At 40.4% G+C, this 24,020-nt stretch overlaps 1 protein-coding gene and 1 long non-coding RNA gene across 4 annotated transcripts in view; both read right to left on the bottom strand.

Moving 5' to 3' along the window:
- The window catches only part of PLCE1 (phospholipase C epsilon 1), a 267,939-nt gene that overhangs the window by 124,987 nt on the left and 118,932 nt on the right, over positions 1-24,020 (bottom strand). For all 3 annotated transcript variants that reach the window (XM_045581915.1, XM_036438599.2, XM_036438600.2), the window contains exon 3: positions 19,741-20,029. In XM_045581915.1, the coding sequence (XP_045437871.1) occupies positions 19,741-20,029 (289 nt within the window). The remainder of the gene's footprint in view (positions 1-19,740; positions 20,030-24,020) is intronic.
- Positions 15,496-19,307, bottom strand: LOC118719318. Its single transcript, XR_004988097.2, has 3 exons — positions 19,218-19,307; positions 18,290-18,292; positions 15,496-15,506 (listed from the first exon to the last, which is right to left on the bottom strand). It is a non-coding gene; the product is annotated as an uncharacterized LOC118719318 (long non-coding RNA).

Raw genomic sequence — 24,020 nt, 5'->3', positions numbered from 1 at the left:
CTATGTACGCAACTCTGGCCTAAGTACGATTCTACTTCTATTCTAAGTAGTATTTTACTTTGTAGCTGAGGAAACTCAGAAAGGTTAAGTAATGTGCTTAAATATTCACAGGTAGGAAGTAGTGAGTCCAGGATCATTTGACTCCAAAGTCCTTGCTCTTTTCCATTCCTTACATCTTGAGTACCAGAGTTTAATTTATGGACAAACTCAAAACTGTTCCTTTCCCTTTTTAACTAAACCTGGGAAGTCACAGGACTCACAGTATCCCACTTGTTGACTAAATTCTATGTCAGCAGGAATGATGACAAAGATGAGAGGTAAGTACTTATCATGTGAATTCAACTCTGTGCTGTACCTAATGTAGCAGTGGACAAGGCTGTACAGGAACCGTATTTAAATATGCAGTTAATGGCCTTTTGACTGTTTGATGATTTAAAGCAGATCTTTACTTACAAAGTCAAACCCACCTTAACCGGAAAAATATAGCTATGCCAAAGTGGCTAATGAGAGATTTGAGGACATTCTTAGTGCATTAAAATCACCATAGAGTTATTATGTAGAGGGAGCCGGTAATCTACAATTCTAAGCCCAACACCATAGAGCTTCTCTGAGTCTTATCTCAGGACACTGCACTCTCTGGCTTTGCTCTTAACTCTCCAGCCCTGGCAGTGGTTTCTGGGCCTTCTTGCAGCCCCTCAGCCTGAACTCTACAGTCTTCCTCTCTCTCTTCCTAGGAAAGCTCATCTCGAGTTGTAACCATCACAGCTAAATGTTAGATAAGTGGCAAAAGTGTTATTCCCATTCGGATCTCTCACTTAGAACCAATCCTAATGCTTCTATTGGGAGTGTCCTCTTGAACATCCAGCACCTCAAAGTCAAGATATCCAAACTAGATATAACTTTTCACTTCCTTTTTCTTCATTTGTTAATTCTCATCTAAGGATATTTTTTCCCCTTGATTTTTAGAGAGAGTAGGAGAGTGAGAGAGAAAGGAGAAACATTGATGTGAGACACATCAATTAATTGCCTACCATATGTGCCCCGACTGGGGCCTGGGATTGAACCTGCAACCTAGGTACATGTCCTTGACTGGAAATCGGAAATTGAACCTGTAAGTGCACGGGCCAACGTTCTAACCACTAAAAACACTGGACAGGGCTTCACTTCCTTTTAATAGTACCACCTTCCTTTCCTCCGGTCCACAATCTTGGAGGCATTTGTTATTCCTCCATGTCCTGGATTGCTTCAATTCATCCATCAATTGTCTCAAGAATTGGTCTCTTCCAGCTCAATCCCATTGTCTGCAAAAGCGTCCTGACTGTCTTCTGCTGTGAGTGATCCAGAGGAATTCTTACGAAACTGTTTGTAGCCTAACATCTCAGGGGTTCAAAGGGCCATGTTCATGATGGCAATGGGAAGTGTGAGAAAGATGTAGGCCAGCCCAATAAAATGTGTAAAGAAAATACACACAGTCTTTACACATCTGGGAGAGATCTCGCAGTTCCTTTCTAAGGTCAGTTCCTCTCTGATTTGGTATTAAACAGTCACTGGACCTGGAAGAACAGCTGCTGGCCTCTCTCAAGTGAGCCTGAACAGCAGAGACAAAGGAGATGCTGGTGCCTACAGCTGGATAAAGGCTGACCAACATCTAGCCTTGTGGTCCTGCAGCTGGCTACTTCCAGCTCTCCCTAAGCAAACCTTCACTCATGCACCTCCTACCAGAGTGGTGAAGGAGGAACTCTGGGCTCCAGATACAATCCAGGAGGAAGCTCAGGTGTCCAAGCTCTCAAGTAGGATGCAACCAAATCCAAATCCCTGCTCAGACATTCTCTAGTTGCTTCACCCTGTAATTAATCTGTCAGAGCAAACCAAGCCATCTTCCTGTGAACTCCCAGGTAGAATGAGTACAAAACTTCTCATTGAAAATATGAGCTTAGTTTTCATAAACTCTTCGCAAGTAAAGTATACATGGCTGGAATAAAAACTTTGGCTAACCTCTGAGGTTGGAAGGGGGGAGATGGGATCACCAAAATCTTACTTGCCTTTTAAAATAGGGGCACCTACTTAATAGTCTTTAAGTCTCAGTCTTCTCATCTTTGAAATGAGGAACATAATCCTACCTCACCAGGTTGTTTGGGAATTACATGAGATGTACACAAAACAATCAGCATAGTGGGTGGTCCACTGATGGAAGGCCTGTGTATTTGCACGTGAACTCTAGGCAGACTGTCATGTGCCCTGGGCGCACACTATTATTTACTTGTTTATAAGCACATGAGAGCTGGCAAAGGGGGAAAATAGGTCATTAATACACATCACACATGTGGCTCCTTCATGCTGCTGAAGGCCCAATTACTCACTGGTCTGTTATTTCTTTCAGGGTGACTTCCATTTTATCTATAATTACAGATATAAATATAAATAATACAAGGAGATTATATTCCTTGACAGCTGGTGGATCATATCTAATTACTCTGTAATATCTTCACCTGAAGGGACCCAAGTGGCCAGCCCCTGCTCTCTCTGAAGGAACAATCAAACACCAGAACTGGCCTTTGGCCACTGAGTGAGTCTTACAGTTGTTGCTCACCAATCATGGGCACAAAAAGAACTCCCAAACAGTTTTGTATCAATGGGAAGGACTTGGGGGTATTTTTAAGTCAATGAATGAGACCAAGGGATTGAAGATGAGAGGCAGAGAAGGAAAGATTTAGGTTGCAAGATTAGTGAATGGCATAACTAGGACTTGGAACACAGTTTTGTTGTTTTTAACTTGGAAATCTTGTTAAAGTAATGCAGATTCTAATTCGTGAGGTCTCAGGTGGGGCCTGAGATGTCTTTCTGTTTCTATTGCAAGAAGGTTGGTGTTAGTAAAGCACTTAGAAGAGTTTGTTGCATGTAGTTCCTGATGCAATAAATGTCAGTTACCATTGTTGTTTCTATTGCTTGCACAGATTGAGCTGCAAGTAGCTCTGACCACATCAGGCTTCAAAGATACCTTCAGAGCTGAGCATAAGACCCAACATAGAGTGAAACAAACATGCAGGAGAACTGAAAAAGCTGCCTCCTGTGTGTGGCAGCAACAAGAGTGCTGAGTAGGCCACCTGGCATGGAAGCTCTTGGCTCTTCCTTGGGCAAATGTGGGTGACACGGAAGCCATGAGACACAGAAAGAGTCTTTGCTTGCTATTTCTGGAATGTCTTCTTTGCTCCATACCCACCTTTGTTTTATTTGTGTTTTGTTGTTGTTATTGCTTTTGGACATTGTGCTATCACTTTATATTCATTAGATTTATTTTGATTCCATTATAATTCTCTGAGGCAAGTATCCGCATTGTCCCCATTTTACAGGAAAGATGATGTCTTACAGTTAAGATGATGAGATTTAGGGACAGAGTTAACTGCCTTTGCTCACAGTTTGCACGTGGTAGATGTGGAATTTCGGTCTGTCTGTCACCAAAGCCACACCCTTAATCACTAATCTTTGCCTCATATTTTGTATCACAGTACAATCTAACCACATGTTCACATGTCAGTTTCTCTGTCAACTAAATCAGCAGCTCGGAGAGATTAAGATCAGTGCTCTTTTTTATTGTTTTTATGCCTGCCTAGAACATGGAAACAACGGCACTCAGTAAATGTTTTCCATATTGTGGAGTATTATATTTCCTACTAGTAGACTAGAGACAGAGTGAGAGCTCAAGTTTAGCTATAGACTCATTCAAATCATGCTTCTGTGACCTCTGAATTCGTGACCATGTAGGGCTTGGTTCTTAGCTGTGCTGAGTCTTGGTTTCTTATCTCGGTGTCCATCTCCATCTTTCAATAGATAGTGAACAGTAGGGAGTTAGGGGAATTATTTGCTCTTCTTTAATCCACTCCTTCCACTGTCCCCAAAGAGTGACTCACAGTGTCCAGCCCACAGGAGACACTTAATGAATGAATGAACATTCATAATTCTCTGAGTCTACCTCCCTAGTGTTGTTTTTTTTCTTTTTAATTTTTATAAATGGGATAAAAAATGAAAGTTAACTGTTATGGGGAGAGAGACAGAAAGTTATGCTGTGCTATGCACAGACATGCATATAACTAAACTATTAAACTGGAAAGAGTGACAAAGGATATTGAAAATAGAAATGGAGGTTGGGAACTTACCCAGACCCTGTGTATGGAAAATGTGAATGCTCTCTGGAGCTTTTCCAACCAGTTCCTGACTATGTATCACACTTCCAGAAGATCTAACTTGGGCTTTAATATCCCATTAGCCGAAGAAAAAAAAGTACTGCATAGGTTCAGAATGCAATCTGTTGGCGTGTTTTTAACAGAAACGTTAAGAGACTTCAAAAAAGGACAAAGACTGAAACACATGCAATTGAGAGAGAAGCAACTCAAATAAGACGTGAGCCTACTCAAAGACCCTTGAGGCTGCCAGCCTTTCCCCGTGGATAACTCTGACAGGCGTCCAGCAAATTCCACTTTGGGCAGGGGTTTGTTTATTCTGCTTGGTTCAAATCAGGGCTACGGATCCCTAATGGTTTTCACATCCCTAAAGATTTTCCACATTTGGGCAAGATCTATGTTTTATGGAGGCCCGAGGAGGCCCTACTCCCGGCCCCTGTGCTGAGCCGACGGTGCCAAGAGCACTCAATGCCCTGACTCTGGGAGAAGGTGAGCAGCAGCTACCCTGTTGGCAGGAGTGTGCAGGTTTTCACAATGGTGCTGTGTCATAGTAAAAATGCCTCCATTCTTAACCAACTGTAACTTCTAACTACATTTCATTTTTCTCCTGGTGGGGCTAAATTTTCAAGACTAGTCCTTTTCCTGTAACCACTACTCTGTGCCAATGAAAACTAAATGGGCTCACACTGGCTTCTAGCCCTTTGTTTTGAGCACACCATTTCTAAATCCAGGAATAATCATTCAGGTTGGTCATTACAGCTCTCCTTCTTACAGAGGGTGTCCCCATCTCCAGGTTCTTGACCCTAACATGCCACAGTTGGTCTGATAGTCCTAAAATCCAAGCTGCTTCAGAGACTGCGATGGCTCTCTAATGCTTTCGGTCTAAATTTCACCTCATTCTCTACAAATTGTAACCACAACTACCACATTAGCCTTATGTCTCACTGTCTCCACCGTTGAGGTGGTTGCTGAGAATCGTTTTCTCTTTGTTTCCCAGACACTCATTCCCAGGCTGACACGTTATCTCACAGGCTTTTCCTGCCTAGAACAGGACCCCCACCAGAAGGTGGTTCAAAGGTGCCCCTTGTGTGTTCAGAGCGCTTCTCCACTTTGTACCAACTTCCAGGCCAGCCTCCTACCTCTTAAATTACTGATAGCATGTGCGAATCTTGGAATACAATCTAGGGGTCCCAAATACAGACGGCACGGGCCAGGCAGGTAAGAAAATGAGGCCAGAGAGGAGAGGTGGGGCCAGGTGTATCAGGGGAGGAGTAGGGAGTTAGTGTGTCTTATCTGTGGGTGGTAGGTGGTGGGTGGATCAGGGCCAGTCCGTGGGGCTAAGAAAGGACAGTGACCCAGGATTTCCAGAAAAGTCAAAACTCTACATTTTTACACAAAATTTCCCATACTGTAACTCCCATCCTGGATTTGGCTCATGAAAGTCTTTGCTCCCCTGGTGTAAGCATGACACTGCTAGGCTCATAGTACTCAGTGAGTCTGTCAAGGGTGGGGATAGTGACTAGTGGCCTGGAGATGGATGTCATCAATCCCCCTCTGTAGCTCATGTCACACGTCTCTTCTAACCTGTGGAACACAGTTCCCAGAGAGCAGAGAGACCTGGGTGACTAGACCATTTCTCCCATTCCACTTCCCCAGAATAACTTCTGCTAATACCATCTAGGTCTCTGTTTTGGAATAATCATTTCTTTTCAGATTCAGTATCCATGAAAGTTTTAAATGTAAACATTTTTATTTTGGGCACACTTTTATTTTGAGTATATTTTTATTTTGGATACAAAGGGGGCTGGGAGGGGCCTGTGCATGTGGGGGCATCTCTAGCTTATTTTTATCAGAATCATCCTTTTGAAAGATAAATGTTGTTGGGCCATTTCTGCTTCAAACCCTCTGATGGCTTCCCATTGCTCTTAGGGATGCAGACAAGGGCCCTTAACAAGAGCCTGTATTATTTGGCAAATATTTATTTATTTATTTATTTATTTATTTATTTATGTGCCTTAGTTTCTTCACATGTAAGAATAGCACTTAAAAATTGTATGACTTTAAAAAAAACACTTGTCTGCCTGGACCGGTTTGGCTCTGGATAGAGCGTCGGCCTGCGGACTGAAAGGTCCCGGGTTCGATTCCGGGCAAGGGCATGTACCTTGGTTGCGGGCACATTCCCAGTAGGGGTGTGCAAGAGGCAGCTGATCGATGATTCTCTCTCATCGATGTTTCTAACTCTCTATCTCTCTCCCTTCCTCTTTGTACAAAATCAATAAAATATATTTAAAAAAAAAAGACAAAAAAAAAACCACTTGTCATGATGCTGGGCACAAAATGAGCACCCCATAGCTGTTCACCTTTATCATTCTGACTTCTCCAGATTATACTGATAAATCCTACATATCCCCACTCTCAATCCAAACCTCAAATTTGCCCTTATCCCTTCTGCCGCTGGACCTTTGCACATACAATTACTTCGGTCTAGAACACGCTGTCAACCACTCAGTTCTGTTAGTTAATATCCATTGGAACCTTAGTCCTGAGCTGAAACATCAATGCCTCAGGGTCTCACATAGCCATGTCCTCTCCCTTATAGTACATATCATGGTTACAATTTGTCATTTATTTTGTAATTACTTGATTTCCTCCTGGTCTTTAGGCTCCATGTAGGTGGGACAGTGTCTGTTCTATTTTGGGTGCTAGCAGTGTAGGTATTTAATAAATATTTGTAAAGTATACTCATTTCCTCCACCAGTGGCCTCTTCTTGGTGTGCTGGGCTGGGGTATGATAACCATAGGGAGGAGGGCTTTCCCAAAAGATATATAGGAAATGGGGACTCCTCTCCTGGCTTAAGGCCTGGAGTGTGAAGGTGTCTTCACCTCTTTGCTCAGGAAAGATCTTCCAGATCCTCCAAAGCAGGGCTATGCAGAGTCTAAGGCTGCCTCCACCTTTTTTTCTTTTTCTCTTTTTTCAACAACAGTATGAGACCACTTTGCAGAGATATGACCCTCAGGACCACTTCCACTGCACCAGGCACATTGGGCATCCATAGGAACAGATCAGAAACTGCCCGTCTCATGGCGGGACAGTTAGTACCACTCAACTGGGCAGGACTTCCATACTGAGGCCAATGAAGATCAGAGGTTTAAATGTGCTTCATATGGCTCTCAGATGGTCTTCTGCCATCTACCTTTGGCTACACACATTGGTCGGGGTTGGGATCAGTCCAATCGTTTTTGTAAATGATGTTTAAAAAATAGTCACTTCTGGTAAATTAAATTTTATGTTAGTGATGCTCACAGATCAAATCTGATGGTTTGTTTTAGAACATGTATCTGTATGGTGGCCTAGAGTTGTGCGCATGTGATCATTTATCCATTCATTCACTCAACAAATATTTTCTGAGCCCTCACCCCTCCCTTTTTTTGTAGAGAGGTGTACATTTGCTTGGTCCATTAGCTATAGGTGTCCCTTCTCCCATATGGTTGCTTATGTGCTATGATTACTCAGCTGTAGATGAGAAGGCCTTTCCATCTACCCTCAGAGGTGCCCGTATTAAAGAATGCTTGAGATATTGTCAAAGTCCTCGGAGGTCAAGGAGGCAGCAGGGATATAGGAAATGATAAACTTCATAGTCAGATGGACCTGTGTTTAAATTGGGGGTTCCATGTTGTACTTGTCATGCAACTGCACGTGCACACAGAGACTGAGACCTGGGTGGATGGTAATACTGGTGTGTTTCCTAGTGGTTAAGAACTTGGGTTTTGGAATTGAACAGGCTTGGGATGAAATGCTGGTTTTGCCCCTACTAGCTGATCAAGCCCAGTTAAAGGCTTTGGTTCTAGACTGGGCAGTCCATAACCCTACACCTTGCGAGTTGCCAGGTCTCTGAAACGTTTTGCACTATCAGTTCCCCTCTGTGTTCCCAGTTCATCCACAACAATCTGTGAAATGGATCTTATAATAGATAAGTCTGCTTATTAATGCAAAGATGTGATTCTGGTATAACAGGGGTAAAATACCCCCCATCAGTACCAAGGGTGTTTCTGGGGACTAAAATTCATAGGGAAAGCCTCAGAGGGAATCACACATCTGTTTAGATCTTCATAGAATCACTTCTGGGATTAATATTATAGAATAACATTTTAAAAACAGTTTGTAGTAATAATGAAACACAAGGTTAAAAGATTCAAAATGCTAAATTTATGTATTTACAGTTGGCAAACCACTTTAAACATTCCTGAAGATGGTCAAATGGAATTCAGTCCATTAAAAACAAACCACTCTTAAAAATGTCCTCTTGCTACTTTAACTGTACCACTAATTTCTTAATGACTTCTTGGTTTTAGCACTCAATTTCAACAGAAGTTTAAATAGTGAGTCACACCATCTTGAGATCTCGTTTTTCCTCTTAAATATTTGCTACTGACTCACATGTTATTATAAACAAATTATAAGCATGTTTCATTATGTTTTATAAATGTTCTCATGGATAAGAATTTTCATAGTTCATTTAAATGAGTTTTTGTTCTTTGAAAAGATAAACAATTTAGAAATGCTCAAAAGGATTAGTTACATGTACTAAAAAAAATCTTTTAGTTTTATTGTAATGACTAATGCAGCTTCATAAAAATGTACAAATTTCAACATAAACACTAAATTTTGTACCAATTATAGATTTTTCCAATCCTAGAAATAAGTACTTAGCATCTTTTCTACTCTGAGGAAAGAAGGATGATATCAGCAAAGAATGAAGTAGGAAAAACAGTTGTTTCTAATACAGGTGAGGGCTCATTTCCCTTAGTGAAATAGGTATTGACATTTCTCCAGACTTTTAATTGATTTTAGAAACCTCAGACTTCACTCAAGATAGTACAGGAAATTCCACCCGAGTCCCTAAATCCTGTGCTTATTTCCACTACAACATTTACACTGTCCTAAAATTGGATTTGTATCTGTGCATCTCCACTAGTAAGTGAATTCCTTGAAAGTTAAGATTATATCTTTCTCACCATTTTATCCTCAGGGCCTAGCACTGTGCTTGGTATACTAATGGTCTTCAGTATGGCTGCTTCCAAAAACAGTATTGGAAATGAGGGGCTTGAATCCATGAGTCTTCAAATAGACTCCAAACGCCTCTTTTAAAATATAGATGTAGGATGTGCAGATGGAAATTAACATTCAAACAGTCTAGATCAGTGGTCGGCAAACTCATTAGTCAACAGAGTCAAATATCAACAGTACAACTGATTGAAATCTCTTTGGAGAGCCAAATTTTTTAAACTTAAACTTCTTCTAATGCCACTTCTTCAAAATGGACTCGCCCAGAGGGTGGTATTTTGTGGAAGAGCCACACTCTAGGGGCCAAAGAGATGCATGTGGTTCGAGAGCCGCAATTTGTCTAGATGATTAGAAGATAACAAGTAAAAGGCCTCTCTTGGAAGTAACCATTTTTGCATGTTTCTCTGTTCTTTGGCAGTAATCTCCTTACTCTAAAAAAGGCTTAGATCCCAATTTCTTTTTATATTCCCTTCCCTTTAAAAAGGAACATATTCAAAGAAAAAAAGAAAAGAAAAGAAAAGGAACATATCCAGTTGTCTTGATGAAAAGTGAAGAATTTGGCCCGTTTTCCTAATTACTGCAAATTATATATATTTTAGTTTTGTTTTTTTCTATTGACAACTGTTTCAGCTTTAAATACTATTTTAAAATTTATTTCTTTACCTTTTAATTTACATATTTCTTGATTCCCCCAGGGTTATCTCATCTACTCTTTATCCTTCTTAAATTAAACCTGCCTCTTTCAGGATAAATATAATAATTTCATATTCCAATTCGTTTTGGGGGAACACTTAATTACTAATATTAAAAATTACTCTTTTCCCCCCATTTAAAATATTTAGGAGTTCAAGAGTATACAATGGAGTCAAGATAGTCTCTTCAATAGACGGTGTTGGGAAAATTGGACAGATACTTGCAAAAAAAAAAAAAAAAAAAAAAAGAAAGAAAGAAAGAAAAAGAAAAAGAAAGAAAGAAAGAAACTAGACCACCAACTTAAACCATACACAAAAATAAACTCAAAATGGATAAAGGACTTAGACGTAAGATGGGAAACCATAAAAATCTTAGGAGAAACCATAGGCACCAAAATAGCAGACATTTGTTGTAGCAATATTTTTACTGATACAGCTCCTAGGGCAATGAGAACTAAGGAGAAAATAAACAAATGGGACTACACCAAAATAAAAAGCTTTTGCACAGCAAAAGAAACCATCAACAATAACAAGAAAGCCCACTGCATGGAAGAACATATTTGCCAATGTTCTCTCTAATAAAAGTTTAATCTCCAACATTTACATGGAACTTACACAACTTAACAAAAGGAAGATAAACAACAAATCAAAAAATGGGCAAAGGACCTAAATAGACACTTTAGAAAGAGGACATTCAGAAAGCCAAGAGACGTATGAAAACATCCTCAAAGTCACTAGTTATCCGAGAGATGCAAATCAAAACAACAATGAGGTACCACCTCACACCTGCCAGAATGGCTATCATCAACAAATCAACAAACTGGTAAGTGCTGGCGAGGATGTGGAGAAAAAGGAACCCTTCTTCACTGCAGGAGGGAATGCAGACTGGTGCAGCCACTGTGGAAAACAGTATGGCGTTTCCTCAAAAAATTAAAAATGGAACTGCCATTTGACCTAGTAATATCACTTCTAGGAATATATCCCCCCAAAATAGAAACACCAATCAGAAAGGATATATGCACCCTTATGTTCACAGCAGCATAATTTACAATAGCTAAGATTGGGAAACAGCCTAAGTACCAATCAGCAGATGAGTGAATTAGGAAACGGTGGTACATCTGCACAATGGAATATTACACTGCTGTAAAAAAGGAGAAATTATTACCATTTGCAACAGCATGGATGGAACTGGAGAGCATTATGCTAAGTGAAATAATCCTGTCAGTGAAAGATAAATGCCACACAATCTCACTCATTTGTGGAATATAAAGAACATTATAAACCGATGAACAAAAATAGATACAGAGGCAAAGAAGCATCAAACAGACTGTCAAACTACAGTGGGAAGGCAGGGGAGAGTTGAGGGCAGGGTAAGAGATCAACAGAAGGACTTGTATACATAAGCATAAACAATGGACACAAGGTATTGGGGGAGGGGCGGTGAGGGCATGTGCTGGAGGATGGGAGGGAGGCCAGAGGGAGGTCAGTGGCGGGGGGGAGAGGAAAGGAGACATATGTACTACTATTTATAATACTTTAAAAAATAAAATTAAATTAAAAAAATAAAATATTTAGGAGTTCAGTTTTACATGTGTTAAGCAAACTTTGTGGGGAAGTCCTGGAATATAATTACTGTTGTTTCTCTGAGTATAAATTTTCAGATAGTATCTTGCAAATAAATTTCTGGAATATGGCCCATTCCAAGTTTCTGTAACTAGAACTTGACATTTTTATGACCAGCTCAAATATGGGAACCCCGTCTGGGGTTTCTATCCTTACCAGTCACTTTTCTGAATTCAATAACTAAGATTTAATAAACCCTTAACTTCTTGATTTCTTGAACTGATGGCGGTGGGGAAGGAGGGGTGGGTAAAGGATCCAAGAATCCTATTAATTTTTAATCACTAACAACAAATTGGAAGGACTAGATATCATTTAAAAAATAAAATTAACATTCATCTTAGACTCAGTTCCTTTGATCTCTACATTCTATCAATTCTACTTCTTATGTACATTTCTCTGCTGCTTCCCAAGACATTCTGGTGCAGTGAACGTTTTGTGCATTGCACAAAGGTGCTCCCTGGAGTGGAGAGGAGGTCTGAAGTCCAGCCCAGGTGCTGGACACTAAATGATCTGCGTGGGTATATGGCTGCATCAGCTTGAAGAGAGCGGGGAGGGGAACCTTTATTGTAATTTTTATCAATTACTGAATGTGCCAGATACAGGAACACTGCCTTAGCAACAGCCTCCTAAATACCTCCAGTCCTCACTGCCCTTTACCCCCACCCACCTTCCACACCAATCTCTCACCTCAAGTATCAGAGACTCAAATTCAGTAGGCTTGGGGTGAAGCCCAGAAGCTATATTTTGGACAATCCTGCTGGTTTAATTCTGATGTAGGTGGGCTAAGGATGACATTCTGCGGAGCCTCACCCCGAGCTGCAGCCAAATGGATCTTTCTAAAAACCAATCTGATTAAATCATGTCTTTCCTTAGACCACATGTGTCAAACACAAGGCCTGCGGGCCAAATCCGTCCCGCCAGGCCTTGCAATGTGGCCCGCACCGCGCTGTCATCACTGCACTCCGCTGCGTTTCCATCACAATGACAGTTTATGACTGTTCAGTAAAGCATTCGGCCCGCGATTTAGGCTGGATTTTAGATTTTGGCCCCTTCTCTGATTGAGTTCAACACCCCTACCTTAGACCCTTCAGTGCTTCGAGTTACTTACCGTATTTTTCGGACCATAAGACGCACCAGTTTTTAGAGAAGGGAAATGAAGAAAAAAAGATTCTGAAACAAATAGTGTCCTAAAATATTTTAAGTGCATTAAAACCCAACATCACAGTCATCAACACATGTAATCAACCCTGTAAAGTAAACAGCAGCATTTAGAACCATTTTAGAGCAGGGCAAGCACACAGAGACCACACAGAGCCGGGCAAGTAAAAAAAGTTTTTTTTAAAAGTATATGTGTAGGCTATATTTGGACCATAAGACGCAGGGACTTCCCCCCCCCCCCCCCCACTTCTGGGGGGAAAAAAGTGCGTCTTATGGTCCGAAAAATACGGTACATGGTAAAATCCAAGGTCTTTATCATGAAATACATCCCCTGAAGACCTATCTTTTCCCCTCGCCCCATGCCTCCCTACTTACCATCTGTACTCCCCAAGGTTTGGTCAGAACGGCCTGGTAGACCAGCCATTCTCTGAACACTTAGGTATTTTCCTGTCTCGTGCCTTGGCACCTGGTAGCTCCATTCCCTCTGCAGGTTACTACCAGCCCCAGCCCTCCTGGGGAGTTTCTCTTATCAGCCAACACTCCAGATCTCTATTCTAATCCATCAGGTGACTCTTCACAAAGCCCAGCTGGGATCCCCCAGGGAGAAAATAGATTTTAATCTGTTTTCCTGGGGCAGTGAGAGAGGAGTGGGTGGGCTGCTATAGTTAGGGTAGATATGGATTCCCTGAGGCAGCAGGTGCCTGGGAAACTCCCTGAATGTATCTGCATTTTCATTTTGTTTGAGTTTCATATGTTAATACAATCCATGGTGTCAATCAGTGTTTTATTTCTTTGTTTCTAAAATTATCTCATTCAATTAAGTGCCATCACTTACTTCTTTCTCAAAGGATTGTTGTCCAAAGGACATTCTTAGTTCCCTAGTACTGCTGTAACAAATTACCACTACTAGGATGGTATAAAACAACAGAACTTTATTCTCTCACAGAAGTAAAAAATTAAGGTGTTGGCAGGACTATGTTTAGAATCTTTCCTTGCCTCTTCCTATCTTCCAGTGGTGGCCAGCAGTCCTTGACATTCCTGGGCTGGCAGGTGCAACACCCCAATCTCTGCCTCCTCTGTTTCTATGTCTCTTCTCTCCTTCTAATAAGGAAGACCAGACACTAGGTTTAGGACCCACTCCAACTGAAAATGATGCTATCTCAACTTGATTACATCTGCAAAGATCTTATTCCCGAATAAGGTCACATTCATAGGTACTGGATTAGGACTTCAACATTTCTCTTTCGGGGGACACAAGTCAGCTCACAATGAGGACCTAATAAAATCATGCAGGTTGCCCTTTATACAATATGTTGAGTAAGCTTGGCTTTAAGTACTGACTCTATCACTGACTATCTTGGGCAAGTTTTGTAATGTCTGTGGGCCTCAATTTTCTCATTAGTAAACAGTATCACCCTCATTGGTCCATTGAATGGTTTGCAGTGAAATCACACATGCGGTATGTCATCTTGAGAAAAATTTAAAAATATATAATTCCTTTGCTTGACTCCTTTCCACCTCCCTGCAAATATATATAATTATTTTGACTGAAGAAGCATCGTGTCCCCCGATCATGGTTGAGTTAGGTGAGTTTGCTCTTCACTGATGTTTCAGAGATGCTCTCCTGGGCATGGAATCATGTTCCTGGATGATACCTGACCACCTGTGGTCCCAAAGCAGAGAGCTTTGGTCCTGTGCCCACCAAACTTCCTGGCCCCATGAGCTACAATCTCCCCCATCGTCTGAATAGCCCATCACTTTATGAATCTCTTGGGAATAGTAAGGGCTACCTTAGTAGCCTTGAAGCCCAATATTACATTTTCTCTTGGGTGAGAAATGTTATTTTACAAGTTGAAGACTTCCAGATGTGATCTTTTGCATTCTTCTGAAAGTTGACATAGCACTCAGACATAGTGGGAAGTGAATGAATACTTTTTAGTTGATTAACTGGTACAGAAACATACTCCAAATTTCATTAACACATACTTTTAACCATCAAGAAAATATTTTCAAGGTCAAAAAGTTGGAGAATTTCTTTAAATAAACTTAAATCTATTAGAATTAGAACTACGCATATACCTATAGAGAGTATGTTGTTTCTTTTCTTTTCTTTTCTTAAATATATTTTATTGATATTTTACAGAGAGGAAGAGAGAAGGATAGAGAGTTAGAAAGAAACATCGATGAGAGAGAATCATCAATCAGCTGCCTCTTGCACACCCGCTACTGGGGACGTGCCCGCAACCAAGGTACATGCCCTTAACTGGAATCAAACCCGGGACCTTTCAGTCCGCAGGCCGACACTCTATCCACTGAGCCAAACCAGTTTCAGTGGGAGTGTTTTGTTTCTTATAGAAAGATCTGCCCTAGCTCAGTTGGTTGGAGCATTGTCCTGCACACCAAGAGATGATGAGTTTGATTTCCTGTCAGGACATAGGCCTAGGTTACAGGTTTGATCCCTAGTCAGGGGTGGGTAAGGAGGGAAGCCAATCAATATTTCTCTTCCATGTCCATCTTTCTCTTTCTCTCTGTTTCTCCCCCCTTCCTCTCTCTTCCTTATTACTATTATTTTTTTTTAAATTTCTATTAAGTGCTTTACATTACTATCAATTATCTCACTCTTTTATCTCCCTTTTGAATTTATCTTGCTTTTGTAATTTTCAGTAGGTATTACATTGGAAAACAAAAAAAGAAACAAAGACAGATGATAGATTTAGAAAACTTCTTCCTGACGATTGAAGTCAATAATTCTTTTGACTGCCACTGCTAAACAGAGTTGGTCCTGAGAGTCTAGCATTGGTTAATGGGGAGAAGGGGACCTAGACAGGAAGTAGAAGGACCTTAATTGTATGAAACTAGTGGAAGTCCATGCCAGAATGGTGTGAGCTCTCCATTTTCCATTGAGAAAGCACACCATGTAATCAGGGACACACCCTTGCTGATCAATGCTTCATATCAGAAAATCTTTCTCAATATTTGGAAAACTTTGAACTTAGTAGACAGATCATCCTTGGTGGCCCTAAAGACATAAAACCAGGAATGTTGTCTACTGATTGTTGGCTGTCTTTCTGGGGCCACAGGTACCGCTGGAGGTGTGCAAGCTTATGGAGATGTTAAAGAGTCAGCAGAAGAAGCCTGTCAATTGCAGTCAAGCTGCAAGGCTGTAGAATTCCTTGAGTTACCAATTCTTGACTTGTGAATAATGAACAACTGGTTGGATATTTCCTTCTCCTAGTCTCACCTACTGCAGGTTACTCCAACCCTCATCTGTAATCATACTCATTTCCAGAAGACACATTGACTTGAGCCACCCAGAGGTGACATGAAAAGCTATCTGCCTTCATATTTCTTTTTCACAACCTTGATTCTTTCTAATATCTTTATAGACCTGGGACCAAACACCTATATAAAATGTTCCTACACTGGTTTAAAATTTTAGATTTTGTTTGTGTGCTAAAGTACATATAACATAAAATCTAGCATCTTAACCATTTTTAAGTGTACAGTTCAGTGGTATTAAGTACATTCGTACTGTTGTGCAACCATTACCACTATCCACCTCCAGACCTCTTTTCATCTTGAAAATGGAAACTTTATACTCATTAAATACTAACTCCCCATTGCCCTCCCCCACCAGCCCATGTCAAACACCATTTTTACTTTGTCTCTATGATTTTGACTATTCTGAATACCTCATATAAATGACATCATCAAGTATTTGTCTTTTCTCCTTTTTCTCTACCTTCCCAAACTCCATTTAATTAATCTAATATGATCTTTCTCATAAAAGAGGCCATTTTCCTTACCCTTCCCTTCTAGGGAAAAAATTTTAAACCCTGCCCTGCCACCTCTCTTCTCATCTTCATTCCATTTATAAACCTCTTATTTAAAAAAAAAAAAATGACAATGAAAAAAATTTTTTTTAAAGGTGACTGGGATAATTTCCTGATTCTTTCATAGAGATATGAGTGTCTGTGTGTAATTAACCATACAAAAGAACTACAAATGCCAACATCTAAAATCTAGGAAATTGCCCAAAGTTCTTTTCACAATGTCCATAAAAGTTTAAATTTAAATTTCTACTCATCTTAGTTAAAATTATTTCTGTTCAACATGAAATGTCTTTTAACTCACTTATATTGCTTTTTTCTTGGAGGCTAATTCTCAATATTCTAAAAATTGTGTTTTTCTTTTTATCCTATGGGAAATATGTAGATTTCAACTGTGTTACATATTAAAGAGGTGTTGGAGAACTAGAGTCTGTGAACCAAATCACAATATTTAATACTGTTCTCTAGGAAAGTGTTCTAGGTTCCACACAGCTCCTGAGAATTGAACTACTGGTATTTAAGCCATTTATAAACTGGAAACTGAGTGTGTATTATACACTTCCCACAGATTTCCATTAGCGATATATAACTGAAAGCTGTTGGCCAACTCAATGCCACAGGTCACACAGTGAACAATAAAAGCAGCAAACAACCAAGTCACAGCAGCCAGTATGTCATCCAGACCCCTTGCCAGAGTTCAAGACCCAGCTAGTGAATATACTAAACCTATAGATTCTATAAACTCTACATGACTTCAACCACCCATATAATTTTGGATGCATTTTCTTCCACTGCATGTTGAAGAAACATATGTTTCATTATGGCTTATGTCAGACTTTGAAAACCCCATGGCGAGAGCACTGAAGTTAAAAAGGATTTCCAAGACAATACGCCAGAGCTGCAAAAATATTCCTGGAGCAGAGGCTAACCAGCTAATTGTATTATTCAGTAGAAGCTACTTACAAGAGGGATATTAGAAACCATTACAGAACTGCAAAACAGAAACTCGAAACCCTTGCATAAAACACCAGTTTGGAGATAATACATTAGCTGAGGTCCAAAGAGTCCCACAGCTGGGACTGTTGGTCTATGAAGTTCGGATCTGAACATGGAAATGCAAATAGCAATTGAGATCAAGTTACTATCAGGGCAATAGCCACATTAATCAGCAGCCTCCTTTTTTTCCTCCCCAAAGGGCTGTGTAAGACTAGAGGCAGCCTGCCTTGGACTTGGAGATGTATCCCTTTGCAATTAATGGAGACAAAAGAAAGTGGCTTTTGTTGTCTCTCATTTGTTTGTTTGAGGCCTTACCTTTCGGGCCAAACCATTTATTACATAAAATATTAACTCCCTCTCTGAACTCTGAACATTTAGAGCCACTTCCACATTATTTGGCATTCAACGCTGCAGTCTCATGAATGCAAACTTGGCCTCCTCATTAGGATCATAAACAACTTAAAGGCAAGTAGTCAAAACCAGTTTGGCTCAGTGGATAGAGCGTCGGCCTGCAGACTGAAAGGTCCCAGGTTCAATTCCGGTCAAGGGCATGTACCTTGGTTGCGGGCACATCTCCAGTAGGGAGTGTGCAAGAGGCAGCTGATCGATGATTCTCTCTCATTGATGTTTCTAACTCTATCCCTCTCTCTTCCTCTCTGTAAAAAAATCAATAAAATATATTTAAAAAAATAAAATAAAGGCAAGTAAACTGACTTGCACTTCCTTAGAATTTCCCCTAACAACTACATACTGATACTGCTGGGCACAGAGTGGGCATCTGATAAACACAGTTGATTAACTCAAGGATAAGGTCTTCACATATCACGGGCATTGAAGCAATGCCAGCTCCACATGCCAATCTCAGCCCAACTTCCCAGGAAGAGTGCTGATGAAGAACATAAGCCTGGCAGTCACCAGGAGCCATATCAGAGTGGAGAAATCTTGAATCCTGTGCATGGGGGAGTGCTTACCAGCTGGGGACTGTAAGCTCCACGAGGATAGGAACTATGTTTTGTTCCCTACCCAGCACCCACCACCAAGCACCCAGATCCTAGTAGATGCTCAAAAAAAAATATACGAAATCAAGTTTTGTCTCTTTAGTCTCATGAGTCAGTGTTTGTACATCTTTTGTTTTGTTCATTCATCATTTATAACCAATCCACCAAAATTAAGGTAACGCCAGAAAACAAATCAACATGGCATCCACATGGTACACAGGGAGGTGTATACCTCTCCTGAGCCTGCCCAGGGTGTGTATATGTGTAGAGTGGTGTAGGGGAAGGCTGGAGAAAGGTCACTGGCCTGCTAGTCACAGGTCTGGGACTTGCTGTGTAGGGACAAGAGTTGCTCTCCTTAAGAGAAAAGGCCGGATGTCAGATCGAGGTCCTGGCAGCCCCAGTCAGTGGAATGCTGCTCAATGTGGTCCCTGTCTGGTTGGCAGCTTCCTGTCAGGGAAAGCTGCCAAGCAGGTTGTGACAGCTGTGCAGTGTGCTGACATTTCTGACCTGCCTGTCTGCTACTCGTGGGAAGCAGTTGAGAAGTTCTGATGTGGATGGACCTGATTTTCCATTGGCTTTCATTTTTCAAGAGAATGCCTAACTATCTCATCTTTTAAGATGGAAGTCATCAGAAGATGGCCTTTAGCACCAACCTACTAATTCTATGTAGAAAAAACTACAAGGTGAGGCAAATGTAAGTTTACAGTTATTCATATGGAAAATAATACCACAATTAATAAATAATGATACAAGAATAAACTCTGTGTTTTGTGTACTCACAGCTGTAAATCTACTTTTGCCTCTCCTGCTGCATATTTCCTCCTATTTCCAACCACTATTTTCACTGTGACCACACTTGTTTATGAACATCTTATCACAGTAACTGACATCTTTCATGGACTACCACTAGGAGATATCACCTGTTTGAATAATTAAAAAAAATTTTTTTAAAGATTGTTTTTTAACTATTTATTCTTTTGGAAAAAAAAAATCAAACTCTTAAGGCTTATTATCTAGAAGGTTTACACTTCAACTGATTTTGAAAAAAGACTGACTTTTTATATTCTCTTAAAGCAGTGACCTTTATTTAAAGTTGCTGATAAGTGAATTGAAATGTTTCATCAGGAGATGTATAGATGTTAACTTAGATTCCTTTTTGCACTCCAAGATCAAAAGTTAAAAGTGAAATTTCAGACATACCTTTCAGCATCATTCGTCCGGTGGATCCTCCAAAAGTGCTGAGAAGCCCACTTCTTGCTCCTAGAGATGTGGTTGCTTCCAGGAGGGAACCCGTGATGTACTGGGATATGGAGGTCCGCTGGAGGGTGACACGGTACTCACATACGGTGTCTCGGACACATTGCTTTAAGCAGGGACCAATGTTAATCCTTTCATAGGTTGTCCCAGGGGCTGGGAGCTTTGTGAAGAAATGGAGAAGAGATCCAATTGTATCTTCTGTTTCTTCTCCCCTTCTCACTGCATTGTAGATCTGTGAATAGCACAAAGTACAGGAAGTATTAATCTAGTTTCTTAGAAAAGCAAATTAACTTGTTGACAAAATGCCAAGATGACTTATTAAGAAAGAAGGTTCAGTCGCTCTAAGCACAAACACTTTTGAGCACTGGACTCATGTATTAACCTGAACATTCTACAGACACCATTTATTTGGGAAAGCTATGTGTAGTTATGAAATAGGCCATTCAAACAACTCTGCTATCAAACAGAGCGCTTACAAGTTGTACCAACCAAAAATATATCCAGCTCAAATTTCTTCTCCTCCTCAGCAGAACAAAGCTCTTCTGCAGAGGGATGATGCCAAACCTTTCCTTTTGGACCTTTTGGACTCTCCTAAGTGACTGTCCCATGTCTGTCTGCCTCCAAGAAATACTGCAACCTGACATTTATAAGGAATCAAACAGAAGTGAGAATGAGAGGGTCATGGGGAAGGAGCAATTCTATATTTCTCTCTTGGTCATAATCCTTCAGTCCATCAACTTGGATCAAAATCTTTGAATCCTTTTTTCCTTTTTCTAACTTCCTCATTTTCCACATCCAGTGAGTTGACAGATAATGCATATTCTTCCTGCTCTGTCTCTGCCATTATCCTGATTTCCTCTTCCTTTATAACATGAATTTACCAAGAATTATGTCAAGAAGATTAAACTATTAGAATATGTTCCCAACTATAATTCCAACCCATGCCAAAGCAATTGTTCAACATGCATTTATATAGATCCTGCTCTATGTCAGGCATAGCGTTGAAAGATGTAGGGCCTGGGCAAAGAGTAACACAGACCTCATATACTACAGGATTTCACAATCTGACTTAGAAGATGAGACCTGAAAATGATGAGGTTTAACATTATTGCAGGGAGGTTTTGGGTTTTGTCAAGGTCTCTGGGAAGCCAGAGACTTCTAGGTAGTATATAAGCAACAGGAAGAAACATAACATGAGAGTTAATCCAGGTAGAATAAAGGTAGATTATATTGTTGTTATTGTTTTTTATCATGCCACCTTGCCATGGCTGTCTTATTATTTATGCATCAAATCAATAAATAATCATCATGTGTTTATAGTACAGGTATATGTCAGCTTCTCCCCTCAGAGTTCACAGTCCAATGATACTCAAAAGAGCTCATAGTGGAGTGGAAACAGAAGTCACCTTATCCTGTGACTTCAATGAGTATCCAGGGAAGAGAAGATCCTCCAGTGCCCTCCAGGCCATGTGTGTGCCTCTATGATGCTACACATTACAAATCTCACCTTAACCAGGATACACAGGCCCTCAGAGGATCGTTGTTAAGCTGTGCTGCTAAGTCCTTAGGACTTTAGAATGTACCCAAAACACCCTTCTATGCGGATTATTCAAACTATGCGAATTCTGACTAGATTTCTACTCTGCTTTCCTCTGACTACTGGTATATACTTGTCACTTGAAGGCAAAGTGTGAATTCTTTGGCTTTAATTCTTTATCATTACAGTACAGCTATGGAGGTGGTGCACTAGGACAGAAGAGCTCAGCTTTGGCATCAGGTATATGGGGTTGTACACCTGATTCTACCTTGACCAGCTAGAGAGTTGGACATGAGCATGAGCAAGCTGACTTAACAGTTTAGAGACCTTTCTTCTTCTGAAAAATGGAGATGCTAAGGTCCCTTCTTATGAATGTTGTGGGTTTCACCAAGACAACAATGTAAAATGCTCAGCCCTGTATATAGGAATGGGGCACATTACTCCTGGGCAAGAAAAGAATGGATCCACTATTCTCAGGGAATAGCAGATGGTTGTGTAACAACAGAGCCTAGTCTACGAAATTCATTGTGATGGGGTTATACCCTTGCTCTTTTGTGCCACTGGATAATATCATCCTAACCTTATGTGAGCTGCAGAGCTCAAAGCATGCTTTTCTTCTCTCAACTCCAAATCACACAGGCAATCTCCAAGACAGTTGCAATGCAATAGAGAAGGGCCAACAAGTGCCTAATGTTGGGGGTCATAATGTGGTGGGCCATGAGCCAGATTTATCCAAAAGATCTGCTTCATCTGACACACTGTTTTAAAATCAGGACAGTTTACATACAAATAGGAAGTTACAGCATCTTCTGAAAAATGCAATATCTGACAACATTGAGTATTCCCATGTGGTGAGAAGGGCTTACATATGACATGAGTTCTCTAATAGGCTCCTATCATTCTCTAGTGATCATACCTGGGCAATATCTGGTAACCATTAGCATATGTGTTTGTGACCCTGGCCTGCATAGGATATGGACATGGCTGTAGATACATACAATAGACATGTACTGAGATCCTCTAACATGTCATCTATGTGCTCTTTCCTGGGCTAGCTGTCAAGGATACAGAGAAAGTCATGGTCTCTACTCTCAAGGAGCACTGTTGTTCACCTCCAACATATATAAATGCTAGGTACATATTAAGTAACCATTGAAGTATTGCTATCAGCCAGTTGTTTCCAAGTTTTCAAACTTGTCTGGCAAAATAAAAGATGAAGAATTCTAAGAATAAAGCTCTGAGCTTCCATCGCAAAGATCAGAAAAAGATTAGCAGGTCCCACAAAGATCAGGACTGTTGCATGCTAGTTATACAAATACTGGATGAGCTGAATTCAAGGTACTTGTTGGAAAAATGCTGAAATATGGATGAAGTGTGGTAGACATAACAATGCTCAGGGAACATATTAAAATCGGGCTGTAACCACTTATTAGATCACCCACTTTCTAAGAAAAAGAGGCAGACATGAAAAATTCCACATATACAGTGTGGAAAGAGGGGTCAGTATAGAACAGTGATTATGGGTGTGGCTCTGGGGCATTGGCTTGAATTCTAGCTCCCTGCTTTCCAGATGTGTCGCCTTGACAATTTACTTTGCCATTCTGTGCATCAGTTTCTTTTTCTCCAATGTGGGGATATCATCTTTTCTGCCTCATGAGGTAATGGTAAGAATTAAAAGCTTTGATAAATGTAATAGGATTAGAACAGTACCTGCCACTTAGTCAATACTCAACAAATATTGGTTTTTGTGATGATGGTAACGATGATTGTGGTAAAATACACACACACACACACACACACACACACACACACACACAAAATGGCCATACATTATTTCCTTCACTGATTCTGGGCTAGCCCTGGGATTTGCTTAATCAATGGGAGTTTAGCAAATGCGATACAAACAAAGTTCTGAAAAATACTTGTTCATTGACACATGCTCCCTCTTGCTGTTTCTGGAAATTTTGCAATAATGAACATGTGGAGAAGCCAGAGCTAGCACTCTGGAAGACAAGAGACCATAGTCTAATCACTTCTGTCACTTTGGCTGATAGTTTGCCAACAGTCAGACACTCAGTGAGGCCATCGTAGATCCTCAGATCATCCTATACCTAGCCAACTGCCATCATAGATACAGGAGAGAGCCCAGCAGAGATCAGGGGATTCAGACTAGGAGAACCACCCAGCCAATTCACAGAAACATGAGCTAAACAAATGACTGTCACTAAGTTCTGAGAGTGCTTCATTGCAAAGCAAAAGTTAATGGACATGATGATGTGGTGGGCAAATCGATAAGTGTTTACCTGCATGAGATTTAAATCCATACACTAAACCAAAGAGGCTGATTCATTTGGCAGATGGAGACAGCACAGAGAAGTGAAGAAATATAACCAATCTTAATAGCTAGGAAGATTCTGAGCCAGATTGACACCTAGGTTTGTCCAACTCTATCCGTTGCACAAACAGGGTCACACCAAAGCCCAAACAGTGGGATTCAGGAAAACATCATTATTTGGGAAAAGTTTTAAATGAAGTTTATATTGCTGTTGTTATTGTTTTTATTCGAGATAATTTCTTTCATGGTCACCCTAAATTACTTTTGAAAAATAGTCAAGTTATGATTAATGAATGACCAAGTGTTTCCTTATATGGAGATTTATAGGTTTAAATTACAAGGTTGAAACAA

Source organism: Pipistrellus kuhlii, unplaced genomic scaffold, assembly GCF_014108245.1.
Source record: "Pipistrellus kuhlii isolate mPipKuh1 unplaced genomic scaffold, mPipKuh1.p scaffold_m20_p_15, whole genome shotgun sequence".
Lineage (NCBI taxonomy): Eukaryota > Metazoa > Chordata > Mammalia > Chiroptera > Vespertilionidae > Pipistrellus > Pipistrellus kuhlii.
The sequence above is the reverse complement of the archived record's forward strand: the minus strand, read 5'-3'. Positions and strand labels throughout refer to the sequence as shown.